Raw genomic sequence first — 12,031 nt, 5'->3', positions numbered from 1 at the left:
AGTTCATTCTGTGCTTACACGTGGCCCTTGGGGGTAGCTCTTTCTCTTGTAAAAAGAAAAGGAGTACTTGTGGCACCTTAGAGACCAACAAATCTATTAGACCATAAGTTTTCGTGAGGTACAGCTCACTTCATCGGATGCATTTGGTGGAAAAAACAGACGAGAGATTGATATACATACACAGAGACAGGGCACAGATTCTCTGTGTGTGTATATCAATCTCCCCTCTGTTTTTTCCACCAAATGCATCCGATGAAGTGAGCTGTAGCTCACGAAAGCTTATGCTCTAATAGATTTGTTGGTCTCTAAGGTGCCACAAGTACTCCTTTTCTTTTTGTGAATACAGACTAACACGGCTGCTACTCTGAAATCTTTCTCTTGTGTATTTCTAAAGCGTCCCAGCACTGACAGAGTGGAGGGTGGCATTTTCCCGGGCCCAGCGACGGCCCTCCACCTTTGAGAACTTTACCCAAAGCCCGAACCTTAGTCCTGTGTGTCCCTTAATCAAATAGGGCCTCCGTTAATGCCATTTATATCAGGACAGCTTCTCTCTGGCAAATCCATTTAAAGGTACCTCTGCAGATTTCACCACGAATCTGATTCTCTTTCCACACCCCACAGCTGTTTCCAGTGTCAGGGGCCGATAGTGAGATCCTGCAGAAAACCAAAGAAAGTCACCAGGGGCATCTAGATCTATCCCCTCGCTCCTAGGACTTGCTTGTTGTTTAGTAGCACTTGATTTACACACACACCCCCGCCGCCCCTGCTCCCTGCAGGGTTCAGATACCTCAGAGCGTGTAAGGAGCTGGTAGGTAGAATGAGCGAGAAACAAACCACCTGTGATGGGGGTTAGTCGTGTTGCTTCATGCACGGCAAGAACAAGTGTGGGGGGAAAAGGTGACTGCAAGTGTAACCCAGGTCTGCTGGGGGTTGTGCCCTGTCCCCGTGTAGTGGCCTAGAGGTTAATGAATCTACTATAGCCTCACTTTTAGTTCATGCAGCAGAGCAGGGCTAGTCAATTATTTGTTTGCCAAGGTCCAAATTGCTCGGTCAAAGTCTAGCCAAGGGCCGGACTCCAGAGAAACATTTTTTCATGCCACAATAATAAGTAAATGAAAAGATTTAGCAGTCCGTTCAAAAGCATCTGGAGGTCCAGATTTGCCCCGCAGTCCGCCTATAGCCTACCTCTGCAGCAGATTCTCATGCGCTAAGCTTCAGAGGTCCCAGGTTCGATCCCGCCCGCCAACGACCAGGCTCTGTCGCCGTTACACAAGAGCCTCATCAGAACAGAATCTCGGTGGATGGGGAGCTCTGTTACAAAACTGCCACGAGGGTGGGAGAGGGCGGCCATGGCTACTGAATTACTTACCCACCCACTCTGCTGGGCTTTGGTGAAACACACACACCCAGAGTGAATGAGAATAGACTCTGCCCATCTCTCCTCCACAACTTTGTTCCCTCTAGCTGTCATGGGCTCCCCGAGTCCGCTAGATTAATTATAAACCATGTACTCTGCTTCTGTATAGAGTCTCCCATCAGCCAAACTGTGCCTCGCTTGACAGAGCCTCAAACTTTCTCTGCCTTTTTTTTAATTTGGTAGGTGGCAAGAACTTTTCACTCTTTAAGCAGGGAGCGTGAGGGAGAATTACTATCACTGTAGTGCCTAGGGGCAGGATCCCATGGTACGAGGCACTATACGTTAGTTACTAGGTGTATTACAGTAGCACCTGTGAACATAGGAGCCAACTTCTCCTGGCACTGGTGGGTGCTCGCGCCCCCCTGCCCTGGCCCTGCCCTCCTCCTGCCCCCGCCCTTCCTCAAAGTCCCCACCCCAACTCCACCCCCTTCCTGCCCCTATTGGACTCCTTCCCCAAATCCCCGCCTCTTCCCCTGAGCACGCCACGTTCTCGCTCCTCTCCCTCCCCCAGCTTGTTATGGCACAAAACAGCTGTTTCGCGGCAGCAAGCACTGGGAGGAGAAGCGTGGACAGCGTGCTCAGGGGAGGAGGCGGAGGTGAGCTGAGATGGAGGGTAGGGGTGGGGATCCAGGCTGCCGGTGGGTGCAGAGTACCCACCAATTTTTCCCTGAGGGTGCTCCAACCCCGGAGCACCCATGGAGTCGGTGCCTATACCTATGAGCTCCAGTCTGGGAGCAGGACCTGGGTGTGCTAGAAGCTGTACAAACACAGAACAAAAAGACAGCCCTTCCCCAGAGAGTTTCCAACCTAAGTATAAGAACAGATGGAGACAGACCAGGGACTACAAGGGAACAATGAGATGAAGGTCAATAGATGACATTGCAGGTTGCATGCACACCTATCGCATTGGAGTAAGACTGCCGTTCCAGCTGGAAATGTTGCGATTGCTCCTTTTTTTGTGGCTCACTTTGAAAATACAGCCCTTAACATGTGAAGCCAAGGATGAAAGTGACCTTCTAGTGCCAGCCCAGCGGAGGTTTGCATTTGGCCCCACGAACAGCCAGAATGATCAAGTTACAAGGTGATTCTAGACTTAAATTCAAAACAGGAAATACTCACCCTGTTTGATTTAACAGGGAACCATCCACCCATGTCCAGTTTCCCTTGGAGGTTGTCAGGTACAGTCCAATCCAAATAGGGTATTTCCCCTCTGTGAGGTTATTTATGAATGCCTGTAAAGTGTAGGCCAGGTATACCGATAAATGTAACTGCCCGTAATTCGAAAGAATTTAGGCTCCTTCAGTTGGTTTTGAAATAAATAGATATAAGGAGCCAAAATTACCTTCAAGGATCTAGCCCTAAGTTTTGAAGTTCTGTACCCAAAAGAAAGCACAGTATCGGACACGCAGGACCCTAGATATTGTAGCTCTGCAGCTATCTATCTATCTATCTATCTATAGTAATGAGTGAATAGACACAGTTGTGGCACTGAATTTTAGCTTTCAAACTCTTCCAACTACATCCCTGTGGCGTTTGGAGCAGAACTTTTTTAAACAGTACATGCACAAAGGGATTTGCACCTTTGTATACACCTTTGTGGATGTGGTCCTTCATTTATGCTCAGGATTATCAGAAAATGGTCAGCGGGATTTCACTATTTTCAAGTGCTCCGTATGGCATCTTAAGCCCAACGCTGGTTTCCCGTGGCGGTTGTTTTTACACTCAATCCTCCACACTTATCTTTTGGAATGGAATGATTCTAGGGTTTCCTGTGGGTGTTTCCATCCTCCGGAGAACTCTTCTCCCACCAGGGGGAAGCAGCTTGGCCTTTGCGAGTCTAACCTTACCAGCCTCGGGCTGGTTGAGCTGCCAAGGTGACTCTAGAATAACCGATTACCATAATGTGAGTGACTCAAGTGAAGTGATAGCCTACCTGGTCCAGGGATTAGGACACTTGCTGTGACTCAGGATGCCTGGGTTCTGTTCCCTGCTCTCCCACAGACTCACTGAGTGATCTTGGGGCAAGTCCCTCAGTGCCTCCGTTTCCCCAGATGTACAATTGGGAAACTGAGACACAAAGGGAATTGCCCATCTGTCTATCGGGCCCCATCTCACGGGGTGTTGAGATTAAAGCGTGGGAGGTGGTCAGATACTACAGAAGTGGAGGGGGAGAGAGGAGAAAGAAAGCACTTTGTTTTGATAGGTCAGGCTCGACATCTCTCCAGCTGAAGTTCCCATGCCCTACTATTGACTTTACCATCTCATGCTGGTCCTGGATCACGAGCATTCGAGAGCTCTTCACCGAGCAGTCGTCACAACTCTCATTCCAGTTTTTGCTGTCTTTAGAAAACCAGTAGCACTTGTCCCCATGCAGCAGCCAGTTCAGGGGACAGAGTCTACACCCGGGAGCCTCTGGAAGGGGAAATGTAAAGAGCTGGATTTACTGGGACTAAAGACTCAGCAAAACTGTGCAAATGGTTTTGGAGCCTCCCGGCTAAATATGGCAACCAGGGACTTTTCTCTCTTGTAGAATTTCATCTGCTGAGAGAAAAGCCAGAATTGGAATAGCTGGGGGGTTGCAGGTCCAGATAGAGGGCACCAGCAGAGCTGTGGGAGGGGGGCACCCCAGGGCTGGGCTTGCAGGGGCTGTGAGTTAGGAGTGAGAGGCGCTGGCGGAGCTGTGCAGTGAGGAGAGCCCAGGGCAGGGACAGCAGGAGGCTGTGGGTCGGGACTGAGGGGCACCAGCAGATCTTGGTGGGGGGAAAAGGGTGACAGGGACCCAGATGTGAATTAAGGTTTCCTGGGGCCCTGGACCAGAGCAAGTGGGGAGGCCCTGGTGCTGGAACTGTGGCCCTGCTCCACCCCTTCCGTCTGCGGTCCCGTCCCCATCCTGCCCCTTCTGCCTGCAGCCCCTCCCACAGCCCCACCCCTTCCTCCACATCCCTGCCCCCATCCCACCCCGGCCTCACCTTGTTCCTCCCACTCCCTGGGGCCCCACCCCATTCTGTCCTGCCCCCCGCCCCGCTTGCTCCTTTCTGCCCCTTCCCCCCACTGCGGGGCTGCAACCAGAGAAGCTCTGTACCCCAACTCCTCCAGCCCCAGGGCCACGGTGGGGGTGGGGGGGTGGATTTTTCTGTGGCCCCCAAATTGGCTGGAGCCCCTAGACATGGGTCCCCTGGGCCCGTGCGGTAATCCACCACTGCAGGGCTCCCACCCCAACACCTACCAGCTGTGTGAATGCCCCCCATCAGAATCCTTTGCTCAGTAAACCCTGCTCAGAACAGTGGGTCAAATGCCCCCAAGCTGCCTTCTCCTGGAGTTCGGGGAGGAGAAACAGTCTCTCAGCCTTCCCTCCCCCATTCTCAGCTGCCTTGGCATCTCAACCGCTACAGGAACTGGGGGGAGAGGAGAGGAACCACACCCACCCTGACCTACCCTGCTTCTCTAACCAGTTCCCTTTCCTCTTCCCCCCTCCCGGCAGAAATAAGGGGAAGCTGGCAGCCTGCGTGGGAGGGTCTGCTGGCCTTAGAGATGATTGTGATCGTGTAGCCTCATCTCCTGTGCAAGGCAGGCTGGAGACCTTCCCCAGCCCAATAACATCTGCTGGAGCTGGAGCACGGGGTGGGGCTATTCATTTTTCAGATGAAGTTCAGATGTGCAGATCTGCAGTGAAGGAGCCCGGAATGGCCCAGATCAGCCGCACCGGCATTCAGGGGAGCTCGCCTGCAGAAACCTTGATGTTGTGGGACCATGCGAGGCTGCTGTCGGCTTGACCCAACCCCCCGGATCTGCGAGCAGCACCCGTGATTTGGGTCGCAGGGAGCTCTTCTGCGGACAGAGCCGGGCGGGCGGAGGGGAGTTGTTTTTACCTGCTGAGCTACTCCGGGGGGAGTCACACAGATGCTGTCTTAGGTGAGACACCAAGCTAGAGTTGCAGTCTGTACCATGTCCATTTCTCCCGGTGACCCTGTCGCTCTCGGGGGTCACGGAGGCTGCTCCGGTTTCTGCTTTATGACAGGGGCCCTGAAAAACTTTATAGCAGCATCGGTGTGAATGATTTAGGGTTGGAATGGTGAGAACACGGGGTTGTAATAGACCAGGGATCTCAAACGCAAATCACCACGAGGGCCACATGAGGACTAGTACATTGGCCCGAGGGCCGCATCGCTGAAACCCTTTCATACAACGATACAGTAGTATAGTCAAAAATGAAAAAAATGAAGAGTAATATAGTATGCTATCAAGTCAATGTATGAACTTTTTAAAAACTGTAATGTGAAGAGGGGTTTTAATAAAATATAAACACTTCTAACTATTCCTTATGTGGTCAGTAACACTGATGATGATCTCTACACTAACAGTCTATCAACATAGCGGCAATGGCAGGAACTTTTTAAAGTAACTATTCATACAAAATACGTTGCCACTTTTAACCAACATTCTTCCCAACTACTCACAGCAAAGAATCATACATGCTGAACTTCATACCTCAGACTGCTCCTCTAGTCCATGACGCCCCACCCCTGCCCGGCCTCTTCCCCGCCCCCATTCCAACCCCTTCCCCAAATCCCCACCCAGACCCCGCCTCTTCTCTGCCTCCTTCCCTGAGTGCGCCGCATCTCCGCTCCTCCCCCCTCCCTCCTGGAAAGTCCTAAAGTGCCGCCAAACAGCTGTTTGGCGGCAGGAAGCACTGGGAGGTAGGCAGAGGTGCGGGGATGCAGCGTGCTAGCGGGGGAGGGATGGGAGCTTGGCTGCCGGTGGAGTCGGCGCCTAAGGCGGGCCGCAGGAAATAACTCTGTGGGCTGCATGTGGCCCGCAGGCTGCGTGTTTGAGACCTTCTGTAATAGACTATTTTTGAGGGTCTATTGACTGGTAGGGAGTGCGGGGGCAGATATGGGGATAGATAGATAAGGTGGTGTGAAACAGTGGATGGATAAATAGATAAGGTGGTATGGTAGAGAACGGATGGATAGATAGATAAGGTGGTGTGTTGGGAGTGGATAGATAGATGGCTGTGTACGGGGATGGATAGATAGAAAAGGTGGGGGGGTGGATGGATAGATGGCTGTGTATGGGGTTGGATAGATAGATAAGGTGGTGTGGGAGGGTGGATGGATAGATAAATGGTTGTGTACGGGGATGGATAGATAGATAAGGAGGTGTGGGGGGTGGATGGATAGATAGATGGCTGTGTACGGGGATGGATAGATAGATAAGGAGGTGTGGGAGGGTGGATGGATAGATAGATGGCTCTCTTTGGGGATGGATAGATAGGTAAGGCAGTGGTGGGATGGTTGGATACATAGATGGCTGTGTACGGAGATGGATAGATAGATAAGGTGGTGGGGGTGTGGATGGATAGATAAGGTAAGGCAGTGTGTGGGGTGATAGGATGGTGATAGATTGATAGATAATGGTGAAGGGACAGATAGACAAGGTGGTGTGGGGGGATAGATTGTTAGATAAGGCAGCATGTAGGGCGCTGGATAGATAGAGAAGGCGGGGGGGATAGATAGTCAGATAAGGTGACATGGTGTGGGACAGATAAGGCAGTCTGTGTGGGGATTAATAGATGGATAGATCATTCATTACAAACATTCAGGTCCATTCCACATTAGCAAAGGGAAAGTTGTCCTGAATGGGTCACTTGAGTGGCATAGGTCAATGTTATGTTGTTCATGTGACATGTCCTGCCTGGGTGAAGTATCGAGTCATCTCTTAGCAACTAGAATAGAATCCTAAATTGTGTTCCTACCCCATGGTTACAGCATTAGCTGGGACCTGGGAGACGTCCCTGCTCTGCCACAGGCTTCCTATGTGACCTTGGTCAAGTCATTTTGTCTCCGTGGGTCTCAGTTTCCCCATCGTTAAAAGGGGATAATAGCTCTGTCTCACAGAGGATTAATTTCAAGATTGTTCAATGTTCAAGATTGCCTGGTGCTCAGGAACTCAGGTAATGCGGGCCTGAGGGAGAGCGGCACTGTGGAGGGACACAAGAATGTCGGATACCTCGCCGTACCCCCAAACAAGTGAATGGGTGGCCTCGAACTACTCACCCCAGATGCTCAGGGCCATCATAGCTCCCAGCAGGACGATGTTTGCAGCCCAGCTGACCCTCTGAGCCATCTGACAGCAGCGGGGAAAGTGATGGCGTTCTGTAAGAGTGATGGCATTTTGATTAAGCACTCTCTGCTAAGGTAAGTGAGCTAATAATAATTATAAAAGGGGCTGGGGCTTTGTTAGCTCCTGCTGGTTCAGTCTGTCTTTAAAAAAACCTCCCAACTGAGACAGGTCTCCCTTATTGTGATAACAGAGACCAGTTTGTTAGACAGAAATATGCCATGCTTAGGAGACCCCTGTGACTGTCTAGCCAGAATGTTGCTTTGTAACTTCTGGAACAATAGAACTGATGAAGACTATGAATTTTCAACAAAAACAAAACAATTCCCCCCCCCACATCACCAAAAACTGAAATATTTCGATTTGGAAATGTTGCTTTATTTCCTTGTGGGACCTGTAGTTCAGGTTCCTCCTCTTCCCATTCTCCTCTATAGGCTAGGCTCCTGGTTGGACTACATCTCCCATGAAACCCTGTGGTCTCCTCTGTTGTGGGGGGGAGAAGATGTGCATCATCGTGTCCCTGGCTCTGGTGCATCATGGGAGATGTAGTCCAGCTGGGGAGCCCGCCTATAGAAGAGACTGGGGACATGAAGAAACTAAACTGCAATTCCCATGTGGCACTAGGGCAAAGTGTTTTATTTTCATGCTTTCTGGTTTTTTAACCAAAGAACCAACATACATTTTCTGCAGAAAGCAAATGCTGTTTGCAAACAACAAATTATCTAGCCGAAAACCCAATTTTCCATTGAAAATTGATTCAACAGAAACATCTCAACCAGCCCTTCCTGTGAATTAGTAGCACACGGGCTTACACCTCTTAGGCCTTCGTTGTCTAATATGACTCTAGATGGTCTCACCGTCCATCTAAATAATGGATTCATTTGTACTCCTGCTATGATTCATGTCTCAATATCTACCACCTACATTTTTTTCTGCATTACCAGGCCAGTATATATTCTTACCAAAAACACAAGAATGTGTTAAATCTGGTGACGCAGGCACCAGCTTGCAGCCCTGACTGGTAGCAGTCCAGTCGCCTGTGGAAGAAAGGAAGAAACACGCAGGCACTAATTGGCCTCATTGCGGTCTTCGCTCCTCTTTGTGCTATCTCAGCCTGTGACCTACATGAGGCTCAGCACAATGCCTGGGGTGTGAAGTGAGATCTCTGTGGGGAAAGGCTACAGAGATGAACGGCCAACTGTCACTGAGCTGAATTTGTTGCTGGTTTAATTGTGTCAGTTTAGTTTGGTGTCACCCCTGATGGGAACACTGGGTGAATACGGTTACCAAAAAAAAGAGGAACCTTTACTCTTGGATGTATTAGCAGGAGCATTGTAAGCAAGACGCAAGGAATAATGGTTCCGCTCAACTCAGCACTGAAAAGACCTCAGCTGGAGTACTGTGTCCAGTTTTGGGCGCCATGCTTCGGGAAAGATGTGGACAAATTGGAGAAAGGCCAATGGAGCGCAACAAAAATGAGTAAAGAAAACAGGACTTACGAGGAAAGATTAAACAAACCCAGTTTTTTTTAGTCTGGAGAAGAGAAGACGAAGTGGGGACATAAAGAGGAGGGTGATGAATTGTTCTCTTTAACCACTGAGGACAGAACAAGAAGCAACAGGCTTCAGTTGCAGCACGGGAGGTTTACGTTGGACATTAGCAGGTTTCAGAGTAGCAGCCGTGTTAGTCTGCATTCGCAAAAGGAAAAGGAGGACTTGTGGCACCTTAGAGACTAACAAATTTATTTGAGCATAAGCTTTTGTGAGCTACAGCTCACTTCATCGAATGCATCCGATGAAGTGAGCTGTAGCTCACGAAAGCTTATGCTCAAATAAATTTGTTAGTCTCTAAGGTGCCACAAGTCCTCCTTTTCTTGTTGGACATTAGGAAAAACTTCCAAGTTGTCAAGGTAGTTAAGCACCAGGGACCTGGAGAGGGGAAGTTGTACAATCTCCATCATTGGAGGTTTTTAAGGACAGGTTAAACAAACACCTGTCAGGGATGGTCTAGAAAATACTTAGTTCTTCCTCAGTACAAGGGACTGGAGTAGGCGACCTATCAGGGTCCCTTCCTGTCCTACATTTCTATGAAATTCTGAAGTCACTGGGAGTTCTGCTATTGACTTCAGTGGGGTCAGGACGACACCGTCGGCCGTGGGGCAGGGTTAAGGCCATGCAAAGTGAATGCTCCTTCACTTGGGGGGGTGGGGGAATGAGAGCTTTAACGGGCCATGCTGCCCCTAAAGTGAGGTATAGTGGCTGAACAGGAGTGGATGATTCAATGTTGCCTCTGGTAGAGCCCTGGTGTAAAATTAATTTGCCCCCTTGCAGCCTTCAGCTGGGGAGGAGAGGCAATACCGTGGGGTCGATTTTGCCACCCCGGAGGGGCACGGAAATTCCCCCCAACCCCAGGAGGGGGTTTAGCTGTTACAGGCAGAGCTGTGTCATAATGCACGGCAGGAGGTTTGTGGGGCTGACCCAGTGTTAATGTGACTGATGCACTTTGAGCATTGGTCACACTCAGGAGAGAAGGAGAGTGATTTCTCTCTATCCTATGCAGAATCGACCACTTCCAGCAGTAGACACTGGAATCATTACCCCTCATCTCCTCTTGCCCCCGACCCCCAGCAGATCTTCCATGGCTTCCTGCAGCTGACGCCCCCAATCTCTCCACCCCTCTCTGTATCTCATCAGCCTCTGCCAGAATCTGGTCCCAGCTACCCGAGGGCAAATACAGAGTAAAGCAGTTAACTGAGGTTTCAGAGTAGCAGCCGTGTTAGTCTGTATTCTCAAAAAGAAAAGGAGTACTTGTGGCACCTTAGAGACTAACAAATTTATTAGAGCATAAGCTTTCGTGAGCTACAGCTCACTTCATCCGATGAAGTGAGCTGTAGCTCACGAAAGCTTATGCTCTAATAAATTTGTTAGTCTCTAAGGTGCCACAAGTACTCCTTTTCTTTCAGTTAACTGAGGAGAGTCACTCCAGATTTACAGTGTAGTCACTGAGACCAGAATCCATCCCTGACTCCACTGACTGCAGTGGGGGTCGCTCCAGATCAACTAAGATCAGACTCCAGCCTTGAATCTGTTGATGTCAATGGGGTCGCTCCAGATTTACACAAGAGGTCAGAATCCGGCACTGAAAACTCACTCTGGATTTGCACCGGTCTAACAGATGAGAACTTGGCCTTAATTCTATTTCTGTTAATTATTCAATATTTGTGTTATAGTCATTCCTAGCAGCCCCCTCGCACTGAGTGCCGCTGTACGCACACAGTAAAAGAAGAGCACCTAAGATTTTGCAATCTAGGTTAAGAGATGTTACAGGGGAACAAATCAACAAGACCACTCAAGGCTCCCGCTAAAGTAACCGAGAGCTGAATCAGATAGCTCAGTGGTTTGAGCATTGGCCTGCAAAACCTAGGGTTGTGAGTTCAATCCTTGAGGGGGCCATTTAGGGATCTGGGGCAAAAATTGGGGATTGTGCCTGCTTTGAGCAGGGGGTTGGACTAGATGATCTCCTGAGGTCCCTTCCAACCCTGATATTCTATGATTAAGTACTCTATGATTAAAACACCGAAATCCTGGTCCTCCCAGATTCTCGTGCTAATTACCGCTCATCCTTCCCCAGACATGCCCATTGCAGCTCTTTCTCTGCTCCTCGATTTGCCCCCATCTATTCCACACACAAATCCCATAGCGAAACGTGTACAATTCCCTTCTTTAACCAAGAATCCTTAGAGGTCCTATCACACAACTCGCCTACATTCAGATCAGCGTGTAAGACTACAAGTGGCCATGAAGGGTTCTAAGACACATCACTATTCAGCAGGTTCTCAGCGCGTGCTCAATTGTGTTAAAGGATTACAGATCCCAATCCAGACCCATGGGCCAGTGCTTCACCTGACACTGAGCAGAATCAAGGTAGTGTACAATCTCCCTTAAAACTTCCCATGCTGCAGCATGCCTTAGAAATACAGTATCACGACCATCGTGAGAACATAAGGTGGTAAAATCCACTTACTGAGATGATGAGGAGGTTGGGGTCGACTGATGAGGGACGAATCTCCACGGATGTTTAAATCAGCATAGACTATTTCCCCAGCCATGGCTGGTTCAACTGAAGGCGAGCGCACGCCCAGGGGCTGGGGATCTGAGAAAGGGGCAGCTGCTTCTTTATATGCGAATGGAGACAGGTGACTCAGCGAACATCAGGAAGTGGTATCAGGCAGAGGCTGCTCAGTGTTTTTTTCCCCTTCCTTATTGAAGGCTAATGAAGACACTGACTCCATATTCTGCTCTAAGGTGATTATGTTGCAAAGCCAGAATTTTTGGGGTGAAAGCATATTATTATGTTCATGGTATATCCAGAGACAAATTAGATGAAAAACATAAAATATTCTTGATGGAAGATTGCAACGTAACAGGACTTTAATGCTTAGAATTTAAAAATGATGACACATAAGAACCCCAAAACAGTGAGAGAAAAAACAGG

The 12,031-nt window shown here is 49.4% G+C and overlaps 1 protein-coding gene across 2 annotated transcripts; it reads right to left on the bottom strand.

Annotated features, from left to right (window-relative positions):
* Window positions 1-337: 337 nt before the first annotated feature.
* On the bottom strand, window positions 338-11,680 carry LOC119842545 (killer cell lectin-like receptor subfamily F member 1). 2 transcript variants are annotated; one of them, XM_038370833.2, is made up of 6 exons: window positions 11,561-11,680; window positions 7,474-7,572; window positions 5,287-5,448; window positions 3,675-3,829; window positions 2,537-2,649; window positions 338-654 (listed from the first exon to the last, which is right to left on the bottom strand). In XM_038370833.2, exons 1-6 carry the CDS (start codon window positions 11,643-11,645, stop codon window positions 531-533), a joined length of 738 nt encoding a protein of 245 aa, XP_038226761.1. In that variant the 5' UTR covers window positions 11,646-11,680; the 3' UTR covers window positions 338-530. The 2 variants fall into 2 exon arrangements, with proteins under 2 accessions (XP_038226761.1, XP_043353027.1); XM_043497092.1 differs by lacking the exon at window positions 7,474-7,572 and having other exon boundaries at window positions 339-654; window positions 11,561-11,672.
* Between the last annotated feature and the right edge of the window lie 351 nt (window positions 11,681-12,031).

Source organism: Dermochelys coriacea, chromosome 14 (genome assembly GCF_009764565.3).
Source record: "Dermochelys coriacea isolate rDerCor1 chromosome 14, rDerCor1.pri.v4, whole genome shotgun sequence".
In the NCBI taxonomy this organism is placed as follows: Eukaryota; Metazoa; Chordata; order Testudines; family Dermochelyidae; genus Dermochelys; species Dermochelys coriacea.
Note: the sequence above shows the minus strand (reverse complement) of the source record. Positions and strands in the feature narration are given on the sequence as shown.

Bases quoted from the DNA above. Each gene is read 5' to 3' on its own strand.
- LOC119842545 (XM_038370833.2), bottom strand. From the start codon at position 11,645: ATGGCTGGGGAAATAGTCTATGCTGATTTAAACATCCGTGGAGATTCG. The intron at 5,449-7,473 runs GTGAGTAGTTCG...GCTGCTATAAAG, and splicing joins GATGGCCCTGAGCATCTGGG to TTTTTCAGGGCCCCTGTCAT. The intron at 2,650-3,674 runs GTAAAGTCAATA...TACACTTTACAG, and splicing joins TCCAGGACCAGCATGAGATG to GCATTCATAAATAACCTCAC.